At 54.4% G+C, this 15,862-nt stretch overlaps 2 protein-coding genes across 2 annotated transcripts in view; both read left to right on the forward strand.

The window, feature by feature from the left end:
- Positions 1-11,767, forward strand: part of BORCS8 (BLOC-1 related complex subunit 8) — a 26,577-nt gene extending 14,810 nt beyond the window's left edge. The window contains exon 6 of the mRNA XM_053668110.1: positions 11,685-11,767. The gene's annotated coding sequence lies outside the window, so the exon portion shown is untranslated. The remainder of the gene's footprint in view (positions 1-11,684) is intronic.
- The window catches only part of MEF2B (myocyte enhancer factor 2B), a 19,646-nt gene extending 3,916 nt beyond the window's left edge, over positions 1-15,730 (forward strand). The window contains exons 4-11 of the mRNA XM_053668102.1: positions 11,685-11,767; positions 12,261-12,464; positions 13,366-13,500; positions 14,116-14,263; positions 14,444-14,577; positions 14,671-14,764; positions 14,870-14,981; positions 15,288-15,730. Coding sequence (XP_053524077.1) covers positions 11,685-11,767; positions 12,261-12,464; positions 13,366-13,500; positions 14,116-14,263; positions 14,444-14,577; positions 14,671-14,764; positions 14,870-14,981; positions 15,288-15,513 — 1,136 coding nt within the window. The 3' untranslated portion in view covers positions 15,514-15,730. The remainder of the gene's footprint in view (positions 1-11,684; positions 11,768-12,260; positions 12,465-13,365; positions 13,501-14,115; positions 14,264-14,443; positions 14,578-14,670; positions 14,765-14,869; positions 14,982-15,287) is intronic.
- The last annotated feature ends 132 nt before the right edge of the window (positions 15,731-15,862 follow it).

Raw genomic sequence — 15,862 nt, forward strand, 5'->3', positions numbered from 1 at the left:
TATTTGATCTGAAGTCCCCACTTTGCAGGAGGAAGGACTGAGGCCAGGTACAGACACCCAGGCATCTCAGAGAAAGGATGGAACACAAGATGGACCCCCAGACCTTGAGAGAAGAAAAGCTAGGAGTGAGGGGCTCCAGCTCTCTGTGTGACCTCAGACAGGTGGCTACTCCTCTCTGAGCTCTGTTGCTGCCCCTGTGCCCTGGCATTTAAGCTCCATCTTACCTCCCTCCCATCTCTGATGACCCAACCAGGTAGATATCTGAAAAATAGAAATTAAGAGGAAAAAGGAAATTAAAATAATTTATAACTTCAACTCAGATGCAATGAATATAGACATGTTGGGGGTTTGGATTTCTGGAAGATTTGAAGCACATGCATCTGGAGATAAATGTGACTTTTCAGAGAGCGTTTATCATACACCTGGGATCCCATTTGGGGTGAGAGAGCTCGCCGCAGCCCAGTCCATGAGGTATACACAGAGGTTGGGTCCCGTTTCTGAGCTCCCAAAAGTATCTCTCTGGGTGTGTATCACGGGGATTTGTGAGGCTGCCCCGTCACCCCAGGCTCAGGAACAAGTGTCTCAGACCACAGTGGTGCCCAGGCTCACTTTCCAGATGGGGTGGCCACAGGACAACCCTGTGGTACAAGCCCAGGCTTGGGTAGGGATCTGAAAGGTCTTGCCCCGTGGCCTTTACACTGGGAAGAAGCCCGCTTCCTCCTGTGTAAAACAGGGTGGCTACCTCCATTTCACTGGGTTGTTTGTGGGTCAGGTGGGCCTGTGTATAAATGAGGTGGTGCGTGGGCCCAGGCATGAGGTGCCTAAGAGCCCCATCCAGATCCACCCCATCCAGGTCCACCCCACCCACCCCACTCTCCGCCAAGGGCCAGAGACCTCAGGTCCAATGGCTTCACTGGCCTGTTCTCCAGGCTCAGCTTCACCCAAGGTCAAGGTGGGGACCTTAGAAGGGAATAATCAAGACTGGTTGGCACAATGAACCACAGCTGTAGGCACAGGACTGTGTTGTCCACTTTCCACACCCACAGCCCTCCCTGTCTCTGATGGATGCTGTCCTGGCCTCCCGCCACACAAGGCTCCTCCCCACTGCAGCCACTTGTTCTGCTGGAAATCCTGAATCAGACTGCAGCACTCCCCTCCTCACACACCCTTCACGGCTCCCCATTGCTCTATCGTCCACCCTCCTACCCTGATCCCCCAGGCCCCTTGCAGCCTCCATGCCCTCTTTGGTCTCCATCTGCCCCTCACTCGCCCTGTCCCAGCCACACCAGCTTCCCCTGCACCTGGAACCTGTTTAGCACATTCCCACTCAGGACCTTTGTACCTACCATTCCTTCCACAAAGCAGTCTGTCCCCCACAGACCTACATGGCTGGTGTCCTCTCATCCTTGAGCCTCCCTCCTTTTCAGAAAAACCCTTCTGGCCCCTCTGTTCAAAGCAGCTCCTACCAGCACCACCCACTGCCTCTCCCTGTTGAATTTCTTTCTTGAAGACCTCCGTCCCTGACACAGTTGTATGTCTGTTCCTACCTCCCCCACAAGACTCAGCAATGGAGGAGGCCAGGCTGAATCTGTCCTCTCCCTACCCTTGTGTCCCCTGGCACCTGGTGGGCTCTCAGACATTTATGGGAATAGAATGGGGCCCAGGGATGTCCCAAGGCCCTGTCTTGGAGTCCCTGCTGACTATGTCTTGAGTCTGTGGGGCTGTGGGCTGAATCCCTTCTGCCCAGCACTGACAGATGTGCTAATTTCCCAGGCAGGGAGGCCTGGGCCTCTGGGGATGAATTTCCGGGGCCCCACGGGGAGCTCTTTCTCTGGAACAAAGAGGGAAAATTTGGGCTGTTCCTGCAGCTGCAGTGCGGCTTTGGGGACCTTGCTGGGGGCCTTGGGTGGCCCTGGGCTCCAATCTGCCTCGGACAGCAGCGTTGGGTTCTGAATGTAGAGTCTCTCTGGCCCCAGGAGTCAGGATGCTGAGTCCCTCAGGAGATTGGATGGGGCAGCAGGCCTCCATTTGCATTGTCTGTGACAGAGAAGCCGGCTCAGTGTCAGGTGAGCATGTGCTAAGCGGGGCCTGCACGTCCTTGGGACATGGTTTCTTCCGATGTGGCCGTGGGACCTTAGCAGGGTCAGTCAGTCCCTTGGCCTGAGACCCAGTAGGCTGCTGTTCTGTGCTGTTGGCTCTTCAGAGCAGGGATTTCAAACTGGCGGCCTGTGGGCCAGATGGGAGCCTCAAATGTGTTTTGTGGGTCACAAGGTGTTTAAAAGAAAACTGAAACAGTTGCCAAAGTTTCTCCCATTTGCTAAGTCAGTGTTTGCTCATTCATTTGGGAAGGGTGACGGGGGCCTGCTGCATGCCCCGTACAAGGAGGCCATCCTTGCCCTCACAGAGTAGAAGTCCTCACGGGGCGGGGGACACTATCGTTGAAGAAGGCAACGAAGAAGCACGCAAGTATCCATTCGGGCTAAGTGCTGCAGGGAGAGAGGGATCCTGCCCCGGGAAACTGGTGCTTCCAGAAGCAGGGGTCTCTGCTGGGCCTCAGAGGACAGCTACTCAGACCTGGGCATTCCAGGGGGAGGGCGCAGCCCGGGCTCTGGGAAAGCGGAAGGGCTATCTGGGGTTGGTGTGTCAGGTGCCCGGAAAGGGACAGAGGTGGTTTGAGAATGTGCTGGCGCTGGAGGCCTCCCCAAGAGTAGGAACAAGGTGTAGGAGTAGCTCACGGGGGCCCGTTGTACAAACAGGGAAACTGAGTCTTGGAGCACTTCAGGCAATGAGTGTGTGGTAGAGCCAGGATTTGAACCCTGGTCTGGCCAGGTGCGCAGCTGCAGCCTGCGCCTCTCACTGCACGGCCACAGTGGGCCCTCCAGGGAGCAGGCCTGGGGAGTGGTCTGTGAAGGTGAGTCCCCATGGCCGTCAGTGGCCCCACGGGTTCCAGAGGGAAGTAGGGACAAAGGGACCCCCCAAGGGGTCTTCTCCATCTGGAACATTCTGGCCTTCTGGAATTCAGAGCTGCGCATGGTGCTACGTCCTACCCCCAGACCCCCCACTCTCTCGGGGTGCCGACTGTCTTGCCTCAGGCAGCCAGAGCCAGCCAGACGGTGGGTGACGCCACTGCAGGGACGAGGCCCGACCTGAGTCCGGGGGCCTGCACATAATGGGGGACCAGCGTGGAGGCGGCATGTGTCTGGGGAGCTCCGAGGGTCTGCATGTTGTTGGGGGGTCTGGTGTGTTTCGGGGTATTTGCATGTATTTGGAGGTCTGTGTGCCTTTGAGGGATTGGCATGTGCTGGAGGCATGATGTCTATGTGTGTTGGGGGATCTGTGTTTGGGGGCTGTGGGATTTGTAGAGCTGTGTGGTTTTGGGGGGTACACATGTATTGCAGACTGCACGTTTGGGGATATTTTGTATGCAGAATCCACATGAGTTTGGGTAACACATGTTTCTGGGGAATCTGTGTATTTTAGGCACCTGTGGATTTCTGTTTGGGGGGCACTTGGGGCTCTGCATGTGTTTAGGGGAATCTTCCTACCCCTGCTCCATCGGTCCGTCTGAAGAATAGGCCTTCTCCCTACCCGCTGTTTCCCAGCCTTCTTCCATCTGCCTGGGGCCCTCACTCTGGGCCGCGTGCCCTCGCTTCCTGCCAAAGAGCAGCGATCCAAGGGCAGGGCCCGGTGACAGGGGAAGAAGAAAAATAGCGTCTGTAGAGCACCTACATCTGAAGCCCCCCTCAACTCAGGCACCCCTGACTCCCCATTTTCCAGGAGACAAAACTAAGGCCCCAGAGTATTTTGGCCACAAGAGAGGCACTGCTGGAGCCCACCTCGTCCCCAAGGACAGGTACGGGGCTCCAGGGGCTGCTGTGGGCTGAGCTGGCCCCTAGGTCACACACAGTGCCCCCAATCTGAGGAGCCATCTCCCAGGCCCCAGGGAGGAGGCAGGCTCAGGTCCTAGCAGGAAGGGGGGAGTCATGGGCAACTGGGGTCAGAGCCACTAGAGCCCTCAAGGGGGGGGGTCCTGGCTTTCCAAGGGGCTCTTCCTGTCACCAGTAATGAGGTACTTGGGGAGCAGGTGATGAAACCACTGCCTGAGTTGCATGAGGCAGGCCCCTGGCCTGATTCGCTGCAGCAGCCCAGGAGCAGCGCCCCCTCCCCGCTTCGCCGAGTCCCTGTGCACCCTCACCTCCCCCCACCACCCACCTGCCTCTCACTTCTCCTTTCCTACCCTCCCTTCCCGGTCTGGGTCCCCAGCAAGCTGTGTGGCCCTCTGGGCTCAGGGGTCTGGCAGCACGCTGTCGCTCGTCCCCCCTATTAGAGTCCCACTGGGAGACAAGAAGAGGAACTTGATTCGTTCCTGATCTCTTCTCTCAAACACTCACTGCAAAGCCTTTGAGGCCATAGTTCTGAGACAGATTTTATAGGGGAGGAAATGGGGGTTTGATGTTGCCAAGCGTGTCTTGTGCTTTTAGCCATGATCTTGCAAGATGGCATGCTGATTCAGTGTCCCCAGTCCCAAGGTGCAGTCTTTCTGACTTCTGAGAGGCCACAAGACAAGGTTGAGAGACACTTTCCTCCCCCCACCCCTCTCCTCCCCAGCTGGTGGAAGAAGGAGTCTTACTCCCATTTACAGGTGAGAAAACTGAGTCCTCTATGGAGTGAGGCCAGAGGAGAGGGTCAGTGGGAGAGTGACATTTATTTCAGCTCCCATTTCCATCACCAGGGGTCTAAGGGGCCTCACCAGGCTAGGAAGTGACAGTCAGGCCTGAAGGACCCCAGGAATGTTTGTCAATTGACTTAGTGACCACATGTCTCAACATAGAGAGTGTCTGATACTCCAGAAGCTTATGAAAATCTTCCTTCATATCCCCAGTGCTTCCCAGCATAGTGTTCAGGCCAGGAACCCTGGACTCCTCCCGTAACCCAGGCATGTGCTACCAGTGTGTCTTGTCCCCTCTATCAACTGCTGGTCCATGCACTTCTGCCCACCTGCATCCCCGTCTAGGTTCCGGGCCCAGTCTCTAGCCTGGATACCTGCCCTAGCCTCTTCCTGTCACTTCACTCCTGCCCAGCTGGACACCGCTCCCCATGGTAGCCAGAAGCAGGCAGGAGCTTAAAAAAAAACTTTGGTAGAAGTCATAGAAATCATTTCGAGTAGAACTAACGAGTGTGCACAAACTGAACATATCTCTGTGCCCAGACCTTGAACCAGGGCGCAGAACACCCCCGGCCCCAGGAGCCCTGCTGCCCTGTCACAGCACCTGACCTCACGGCCCCTGTGCTGACAGACATCCACAAGCGAGCTTTGCCTGTTCTGGAACTTCATGTATTGGACTCGCACTGCCCATTCCTCTGTGGAGTCCGGCACTGGCACAGGTCTGGGAGATCCCCCAGGTGGTTGTGCGGGGCTTGAGGGCATCCTTTTTCTGTGCTATGTGGTAGTCCATTGTAGAAACTACCAGAAAGTATTTACCAGTTCTCCCATCAAGGGCATTTGGGTCGTTTCTCGTTTGGGGCTATGATAAATGAAGCTGCTGAGAACACTCTTGTCTGTGTTCTTCGGTAAAGCATGGACTCATTTCTCTTGGGTGAATACTGAGGGAAGAGATCGCTGTGTCCCAGGGCAGACATATGTTGATGTCTAGTAAAAGCCGGTTTTCCACAGTGGCTGTACCTCCTTCTCCTCCCACCAGCAGCGCATGAGAGTGCTAGGGGATTTTTAGAACTAAAATCATATCCCAACCCTCCCCTGCCCCCAAACTCTCCGTGTCTTCCCATGGCCCTCAGAATAAAGGCCACAAATACCTACACGATCCACCCCCTCAATCCTCCCCACCACCATCCTCCTCGCTTCTTCCCTTTGCCACACTGTCAGCCATATGGGCTTCTTTGATTTTTTTCAAAACACTAAACTCACCATCATTCTGACTTTGGCCCCTGCAGTTCCCCGGACGGGACCACCCTCCCCCAGCTCTTCCCACCACTGACTCTCTGCCTTCATTTGACTGTCTCTTTCTTACACTTCGGGTCTCGGCTCAAATGTCTCCTCTTCAGATAGGTCTTTCTCGAAATCCTGGCTAACGATGCCATTTTTGTAGTCAATACTTCACTCCTTTTGGACCTGGGCAGTTCCTGTTGTTTTCAAAGGTCTGAGTTAGTTTAGATAACATTGCACTTTCCTGTCCTGTAAGGTTTGGTAAAACAGTCATAAAACCATTTTAGCCTGTTGTATTTTTATGATAGGTCACTTTTCTAGTCATCTGTGGCCACTGGTCTACTTATACTTTCTACTTCTAATGAGGTTCTTTTATCACAGTGATTGGGACATGGTTGATCTTAACAAATGAAGCATGAGGGTACAAAGAAAGGGGTGGGGAAGGGCTGGTCTCTCAGCTCAGATGCCCACCCCACTGCTTGTTTGCTCAGGATCCCATTCAGTCTCTCCACTGAGGCCCAAATACATGCTTCTTCCTCTGAGATGCCCTCTTGGATTTCTCATGACCCTCCATTCCCTGTCGATGGGTCCATCTCTCTGCCTCTCTGCTGGGCAGATGCCACAACCTCTGTGCTTTCTGGCTAGATGTTGGCATGGGGGGGGGGTGCACAGAAGAGGCTTCCCCAAACCTCAGCCTCCCTCCTCGTGCCTGGCACATTCAGCAACCACCACCACCTCCCCCCCAGCAGTTCCGATCACGCCAACATCTGGAGAACTGGCCGCTGGTTTGTCTGCGGCTCGGGGTGGGGATTTGCATATAAGTACAAATATATATGCACACCCTGGGCCTTCCACCCCCACATTCCTTGGCTGGCCCTTCACACCTGGGCCTGAGACAGGTCCACTTAGTGGTTGGATTTGCATGCGCGTGTATTTCTGGGTAGGGAGTCAGCTGGGGGAGTCTGAGAGGAAGTTGTTGAGGGAAGCTGTGGGGAGTTCAGACGTGTCTCTTTTGACCTGCTCTATTCACCAAATCTACTCAGTCACCCTATAACCCCTTATAGGGGTTATAAGAAACCCCTATATCTTATCCTGAGGGGTTTCCAGTCTGGAGGAGACGGAGCTGGATATACAGATTTCCAGCCCCGTGGGGTCAAAACTGAAAGGAAGGCTGGGCTGTCACAGTCCAGACTGAGGGCAGGGATGGCTTCCTGGAGGGATGGAGTTTTTGAGCTGCCATTCGAAGCGTGAAGAAGAAATGGCCAAGAGCCCTGATCAGTGTAGCTCAGCTGGTTGGGTGTCATTCTGCAAAGTGAAGGGTTGTCAGTTTAATTTCCAGTCAGGACACATGCTTAGGTTGTGGGTTCAGTCCATTGTCTAGGCACATTTGAGAGGCAGCCAGTGGGTATCTCTCTCTCTCACACAATGATATTTCTCTCCCTCTCTTTCTCCCTCCTTTCCCTTCTCTCTAAAGAAATAACTAAATAAAACCATTTAAAATATATATAAGATCTATCATTTAAAATTTTTAAATTTATTTTTGTTTTTTTAAGATTTTATTTATTTTTTAGAGAGAGGAAGGGAGGGAGAAAGGGAGGAAGAGAAACATCGATGTGTGGTTGCCTTCCACACACCCCGCACTGGGGACCTAGCTCACAATCCAGGCATGTGCCCTGAATGGGAATCGAACCAGAGACCCTTTGGTTCACAGGCCAGCACTCAATCCACTGAGCCACACCAGCCAGGGCTAAATAAATAAAATCTTTTTTAAAAAAAGAGTTGGCCAGGCGAAGAAGGTGCTAAAAGGCTTTCCAGGCAGAGACAACCTGCTTGTTGAAGGCAGAGGAAGGTGGGCAGGGGCTGACTGGGGCAGGGCCAGGCTGGGAGCTGAAACTTTCTCCTGATGGCAGTAGGGAGCCATGAAGACTGTGTGAGCAGGGAGGGTCAAATCAAAGCTTTCTGTTGGGTTGATCCCTCAGAAGCCAAAGCTGGGGATGCTTTTCGTTCCTGGGTGAGGACTGGGGGTTCCAGGGTCATTGAGAGTCAGAGGAGTTAAACCCCTGTGTGAGCCCATGGGTGCCTGTCAGGCCCGGCCCCAGAAATGGCGAAGGAGCTGGTGCCTTCTGGAGGACCCAAGAAACCCTGGAGTGCAATGACTTCACCCCCAGTCTCTGCCCAAGTGGATGCAACCTTGGCCTCCCCTCCAGCATTCCGCCATCTCTACCCTGCACCCCCTCCCCATGGCAGCCATGGAAAAACATTTCAACGGTAAATCAGACTTTGTCCCTTCTTACTCAGCCCCTCCCATGGCTCTCCGTCACTCTTAGACTCAAACTCTCAGCCTTCCCCACAGCTCAGAGGACCCAGAGTGGACCTGCCTCTGCGACCTCTCCCTTGAGCTTCAAGCTCCAGCCTTGTTGCCTTGTCTGTCGTCCCCCCTCAGGGCGTTTGCACCTGCTATTCCTTCTGTCTGCAACTCATTTCCTGTCTTGGCTCTTGGGTCTCAGTTCAGAGAGACCCCCTTGACCTTTTGGCTCTTGGGGCTCCCCCATTATGTGTCCCCTGCCATAGCAAGGATATCCTTGTCTAAAATGGGGACGGGCTGAGAAGTCGGATATTCCAGGCTCAGATTCTCAGGTTCAAGTCCTGTGTTCCCATGGGACCCTAGGCGTGGGGGGCATTTCCGGAGTCATCTTGGCACTGGGACCTCCGGACCAGTGCCCCCGTCTGCCCCAGGGACCCATCAGGGCGAGAGCAACACATCCCAGTCGTGGGAACTCGCCTGATTCCAGCCAGGGATTAAAATTAGCCCCAGAGGTTAAATTTAGCAAATCAATCTGGAGCTACGGGGCTGGCTCTGGGGCTGTCATCGGCCAGGCTCTGCGTAGTTGTGACTGCTCAGAAAGCCGGTCCGGGGAAGGTAGAGGGCACTCCCAGGATCTCACGGCAGACCACGTAGGATGGCATCTTCCACTCCTGGGCCCTGGGCCCCGGGAAGCAGATGTGGCTGCTTGTGAAGACAGACCTACAGTGCCGTCCACTTCCCTACTCTTCCCCGGAGCGTGTTTGCAGGTCCGCGCCGCTGCTCTGCATTTCATACCCAGCGCACTCACAGAACAGCAGTGTGAGGCCCAGGGAGAGGCGTCCCTTCCTGAGGGCTGCCCAGTGGGTCAACACTGGCTAGGACCTGAGCGCAGGTCCACCTACCCTGGGCAGGCCTGTGATACGGCCTCAGTCACCTGTGACATGGAAGCAGCTTGGGGTAAAGCGTGGTCACAGAATTGGTGGAGGGGTGTCAGGGATCTCGGGGGCCTTGGGGTGGCTCACTGTACGGCATGATGGGTGCCACTCAACAGGCAACACGATTTCTTCTTTCCAGGGATCTCTGTGTGGTGGGCACTGGGGGGGCTCGGACCCCAACATGCTCCTTGTTTTAGAGACGTGCTGCTTTGCCTGAGTGGTCCATTCTCACCCCTGGGGACTCCACTGGGGGGATCTGAGATCCCCATGAGGAGGGCCTGAGGTGTCTCCCAAACTGCTCTGGGTCCGAAGTATGTACGGGCTGAGGACTCCAAGCCTGAGGCCTTTCCAGGGTTTCCCCACCTCCTCCCGGCAGAAGGTGAGGCAGGGTTGGTTTCTGTTATTTAAAAAAAGATTTTTAACCAGGGCGAGTGGCTCAGTTCGTTGGGGAATCGGTCGCCCAGGGAGTGCGTGCGGGTGGTGGGTGGGGTATGACAACCAATTGTGGTCTCTCTCTCTTTCACATCAGTGAACATGTCCTCAAGTAAGGATAGAAAAATAAATAAATAAAGTGATGAAAAAATGTAACAGAAAGGGTCCATAATCACTAAGGAGAAAGGTTAGAAAATTCAGGTCGCTAGTTCAATTCCCGGTCAGGGCCCAGGCCTGGGTTCCAGGTTCAGGGCACGTAGAAGGACAGGCAGCCTTTGATGTGTTTTTTCTCTCTCTCTCTTTCTCCCTCCTTTCCCCTCTCTCTAAAAATAAATTAATAAAATAGTTTTAAAATATTTTTATTTTTGATTTTAGAGAGAGGGGAAGGGAGGGAGATAGAGAAGGAGAGAAACACTGATGTGAAAGAGAAACCTCAGTTGGCTGCCTTCCTGAAGTGCCCCTGCTGGGAACTGGCCTGCAACCCAGGCACGTGCCCTGACTGGGAATTGAACCGCCGTAGTTTGGTTTGCAGGCACATACCCTAACTGGGAATCGAACCAGTGACCTTTCAGTTTCAGGGGACAATGCCCAACCAACTGAATCACATCAGCCAGGGCAATCAATAAAATCTTTAAAAAATATATCATCACCTGAAGGTATATATATATATATTTTAAATATTTTATTCATTTATTTTTAGAGGGGACAGGTAGGAGAAAGAGTGGGAGAGAAACATCAATGTGTGGTTGCCTCTCACGTGTCCCCAACTGGGGACCTGGTCTGCAACCCAGGCATGTGCCCTGACTGGGAATCGAACCGGTGACCCTTTGCTTCACAGGCCCGAGCTCAATCCACTGAGCTACACCAGCCAGGTCTGAAGGTATATTTTTAAAATAATTCTTTAAAACATGAAAAAAAAAGACACAAAGAGTCATGCGTTGGTATGGTTCCATTTACATGAACTGTCAGTGGTTGCTGGGGCGTCGGGAGGGGGTGGGGAGTGACTGCTCATGGGAATGGGGTCTCTTTTGGGGGGAATGAAAAGAATTTGGAACTAGTTAGAGGTGATGGTTCTACAACATTGTGAGTGAACTAAATACCACTGAATTGTGCCCTTTAAAATGGTGAATTTCGTGTGTGAATTGCACCTCAGTTTTTTTTTTTTTTAAGATTTTATTTATGTGGAAAGGGAAAGAGAGGGAGAGAGATATCAGTTTATGGTTGCCTCTCGTGTGTCCCCTGATGGGAACTGGCCTGCAACCCAGGCATGTGCCCTGACTGGGAATTGAACCTCGGTTGTTTGGTTTGCAGGCCCACACTCAATCCATTGAGCCACACCAGCCTGTAAATTTCCATCAGATGGTGTCTCTCATAACAAGCTTTTCCTTTTAGTCTTTTTTCCACACTCAGTGCAGTTTTTAAATGTATGTTTGTTTGTTTGTTGCCGGGGTGGGGTGGGTGACTGCAGCCCTTGATCTTGTTGGGCAGGGGGGCTTTTGTGTGTTGTATGAGTTGAAAGGTCCCGGTGAGCGGCCCAGGCAGTTTCGAAGGCTCAGGATTGCTGAGTGCTGGCTGCATCGGGTGTCCCTCTCACCTGGCCTGTTGAGGGCTTTTAGGCTGTTGCCAATATTCCTAAAAGTAGCACATATGTGGCACCTGCTATGTGCCAGGCAGGTGTAGGTTAGCTCATTTTGTCCCCAACAAGAATGAGCAGTACACAACACCGTCACCCCTACTGCACAGGTGGATGTCCAGGGAGGTCAGTCTTCCTCAGGTACCACAGTTACCGGGGGTGATTTTTTAGATGCTGGGACAGGAGCATCTGTACCTCCATCTTTAGCTCTGGGTCAGCCTTGTCCTCACGTGGAATTGGTGCAAAGCTGTTCATTGGGCATCTACTGCATTCTGGGCTGGCTGAAAACGGGCGGTGTGGGATGGCCCAGCCTACCTGGGTTTCCCCGTCACCTCAGCTCAGAGCCGGCCGGGGAAGGTGGAGCGGAGAAGAAAGGCTGGTTGCCTGGGCCCCCTATCCACCCACACACTCCATCCTCTTTTTTTCCTCCCCCAGACCAACGGTGCTCTGCCCAGCCTAGGACAATGGGGAGGAAAAAAATACAGATCTCACGCATTCTGGACCAAAGGAATCGGCAGGTGAGTTCACTGGGTGGAACAGTGGTTGTGGGAAGGCATTCCTGGCGGGGGACGAGGCCTGGGCAAAGGTCTGGTCGTTTTGAGGAACTGTAGGGGAATGAGTCCTGATGCCAGGTCTGAATTTTGAAACATAGCATTTGCTCACTTTCATGATTTATGGAAGCCCTGATCACAGAGGAGATGGAACTTGACACAAACACACTCAACTCAGAGGGCTGGACCAGAGGGAGGCACAGAACTGGGGAAGCTCAGGGGGGGTGTGTGGGCTCTGCCTAGGAGGCCGAGGAAAACATCCCAAAGGGGAGGTCAGTTGGGCTGGGTTTTGAAGCATCAGTAGAAGTTTGCCAGATTGACAAGTGATTTGTACAGCCAGAAAGAACGGCCTGTGCAGAGGCACAGAATCATGAGGTGTGTTCAGGAAACTGTTAGGCCCCTCCCCAATGCCACTTCAAATCCTTGTCTTCTCTTGCTCACCTGTGGGTCCTGGGTCTAGGTGACATTTACCAAAAGGAAGTTTGGGCTGATGAAGAAGGCCTATGAGCTGAGCGTGCTCTGCGACTGTGAGATCGCACTGATCATCTTCAACAGCGCCAACCGCCTCTTCCAGTACGCCAGCACGGACATGGACCGTGTGCTCCTCAAGTACACGGAGTACAGTGAGCCCCACGAGAGCCGCACCAACACCGACATCCTCGAGGTACCCCGGGCCCTGCTTCCCGAGCCCATGAAGCCAGCACACTGTGCTGGCTCAGAGACTAGGGACTCTTGGTTTGTACAAAAGTGTTGCAATCTGGCTTTGCTGCCAGTTACAGCAGGTTTGGGGGTGATGGAGTGTCCCTCTGGGGTAGTTACCTGGATGGTAGAAATAAAAACATCAGTCACTGCACATGGATGGCTGCACTATGTGCCCCTCACACGCATCGTCTCATTTAACCCTGTTACCCATTTGGTGAGCACAGAACAGAAAATAAATAAAGGCGCAGTGGAGCAAGCAGACCTCACTGAAATCCAAGACCATGCAAGTCACTGGTCTCAGGTAGCTGAGGAAATCTTATAAAATTGTCCTCAGGTGCTCAGTTCCTTGACATTTGTTGAGCACCTACTGCATGCAGGCTCTAGAGTAATATGTAGATCGGGGTGTAGAGCCGAAGTAATTTTAGGACTGTATAAATGTAACTACTCCTTAACAGTTAAGGAGTTGAAATTACATTTGGCCCTTTGAAGGCAACCGCGAGGCTGATGTGGCCTCCGGTGAAAATGAGTTTGACACCCCTGATGTAGATGCAGAATGGAGATACCCAGGAAGAGTGTTGGGACACTCCTCCTGGGTATCTCAGGAGTTCTATTCAGGAGTGTTGGGACAGTGCCAGCAAGCCTCGGTGGGTCTCTGGTTTCAGGGCAGGACAGTCCCTCTCTTGCACACACTTGAAACTTACCAGATCACTCACTGGGGGCTTTGGTCAATGGGATTTTACTGGGACAGGCTGAACCTGCACTCTGCCCCACCCACAGAGCTGGGTAGGTCTCTCCCCTCACCCGTACAATCAGATTCCTGGCTAGGATGGGAGAAGTTTTACCGTTATGTTCCCTCCCTGCAGACACTGAAGCGGAGGGGTGTGGGCCTCGATGGACCAGAGCTAGAGTCAGATGAGGGACCTGAGGGGCCAGGAGAAAAGCTGCGGAGGCTGGCAGGTGATGGGGGTGATCCAGCCTTGCCCCGGCCCCGGCTCTATGTAAGTGACTCCCTGTCTTGCCATGACTGTGGCCCTCTCCCCATCTCCTAGGCACATATGGTCAAGGTTAAGACTGAAAAAGGGCCAGGAAGCCTAGAGTTTAGTGGTAGGTCTCTGTCTGGATAGGCAGGAAAAGCTTCCTGGAGGAGTGGGCATTGTAGCTAGGGCTTTGAAGGATGAATAAGAGTTCAATAGTCCTTCCTTCCTTCCTTTTTTCTTTCTTTCAATCTTTCTTTCCTTCCTTCCTTTTTCTTTTCTTTTCTTTTCTTTTCTTTTCTTTTCTTTTCTTTTCTTTTCTTTTCTTTTCTTTTCTTTTCTTTTCTTTTCTTTTCTTTTCTTTTCTTTTCTTTTCTTTTCTTTTCTTTCTCTTCTTTCTCATTCATCAAACACCTGGGAGGCCTATGCTGAGTGAGAAGCTGCAGCCCTGGGCTTGGCTGTTGAGGAGAAACAGATCCAGACACAGGCGTGCCCAGCCATGTGAGATTAGGCCACAGGGAGGAGTAGTGAGGGCTTCCGTAAGGTGGAGACTGGCCCTGAATGCATTGGGATATTGTCTTGGGCTTGATGCTCTCACCTCCTCATTCCTCCAACCAATTCTGTCCTCTCTGCCCTCAGCCAGCAGCCCCTGCTATGCCCAGCCCAGACATGGTATATGGGGCCCTGCCCCCACCAGGCTGTGACTCCAGTGGGCTTGGGGAGGCCCTCCCTGCCCAGAGTCGCCCATCCCCCTTCCGGCCAGCAGCCCCCAAAGCTGGGCCCCCAGGTAAGCATGAGGCTCAGGCAGAAGCGGAGGGGAGAGGCAGGGGAAAGTGTCCCAGGGGAGTATATGGGGGTGGGGACCTTGGCTCTAGCCCTGCTTGGCTGTGTTTATCACCTCTGGACCTGAGATTTCAGTAGATGACATGTCTGCCTGCCCCCTATCTGGGGGTCTCCTGCTCCACAGGCCTGGCCCACCCTCTCTTCTCACCGAGCCACCTTGCCAGCAAGACACCACCACCCCTGTACCTGACAGCTGATGGACGGAGGTCAGACCTGCCTGGTGGCCTGGGAGGGGGCCGAGGGGGACTGAGCACCTCGGTGAGTGAGGGAAAGGAGTGTCAGGGCTGCAGGGGGCAGGCAGGGTGGCCTGAGTGTGGGCCTCAGTTCCCCCTTCACCCTTTCTCCGCACAGAGAGGCCTCTATGGCAGCCTGCAGAGTCCATGCTCTGCGGCAGCTCCAGGACCCCCACTTGCAAGCTTCCCCTTCCTCCCAGCAGGGCCCCCAGGTATGTGCCCCCCACAGCCCTGCCTGCTGCACAGCCCACACTCTCCCACCCACCACCTGGAAACTGGCTAGTGGAGGCCTCAGTTTACCCCTCCTGCCCCCCCAGAATATGGCCTTGGAGACCCCCCTCCGCCCCCGGGCTTGCTGCAGCCCCCTACCCTGGCCCCCTGGCAGCCCTCGAGGGGTGATGGGCCCCTAGCCGCCGCTGCCCAGCCCAGGTAAGTGCCCTGTCTGACTCTCCTACTAGTCAGGCTCCGCGGTGGGGCCTCTCCACGTCTTCCTAAGCCCCTAGCCACTGCTGACACCTGGTGGCCACTCCTGTTCCTGCACTCAGCCCTTCAGGAGTGCTGGCGGAGGTGGGGGTGGGGGGGCGGCTATTTTGGAGGCCCCAAGAGAGATGACCACCCCCTCCTTTCCCAAGGTCCTCCTGCCGAGCCTTTGCCCAAAACGTGCCACCTCCTGGTTTCCCTCCCTTCTTTCCTCACAGAGCTCACGGCTGTCTCTCCCTTCTCCTCTCTTTGCAGTGGGGGCCGCAGCTTGGGCGAGGAGGGTCCACCACCGCGCGGTGCCTCCCCAACGACCCCCCAAGTCAGCATCAAGTCTGAGCGCCTCTCTCCAGCACCCGGGGGCCCTGGCGACTTTCCCAAGACCTTTCCCTACCCCTTGCTCCTGGCCCGGCCCCTGGCAGAGCCCCTGCGGCCCGGGCCCCCACTGCGCCGGCTACCTGCTGCGGACAGCTGGCCTCGGTAGTGGACTTGGGGGTGGCACTGGCGCCCCCTATGCCCGGCTGGGCGAAGTCACGTAGGCTCACCCCCTTTCTCCCTGTGTCTTTAGAGAAGACCCAGTGGATACAGCCCCCTCCACTCTGGGGGCCTGGAGGAGGAAGGCTGGGTTGGGATCCATGGTCGTGGGGCTTGGTTTCCCCTTCCTGAGTGTGCACCCACCAATAAAACGTGCGTGGCCTCTGTGGACGAAACGATCTGTCGCTGCTCAGAGCCACCCCTACCCGAGCCGAGATCCTCCCACCTCCTCCCCAGTTGCCTCAGTCCAGCCTTGTCTGGGATTGGGGTACTCCCACCATGATTCCCCCCTGAGATGA

The sequence above is a fragment of the Artibeus jamaicensis genome, unplaced genomic scaffold (genome assembly GCF_021234435.1).
Source record: "Artibeus jamaicensis isolate MK-2021 breed Jamaican fruit bat unplaced genomic scaffold, CSHL_Jam_final contig_477, whole genome shotgun sequence".
Classification (NCBI taxonomy): domain Eukaryota; kingdom Metazoa; phylum Chordata; class Mammalia; order Chiroptera; family Phyllostomidae; genus Artibeus; species Artibeus jamaicensis.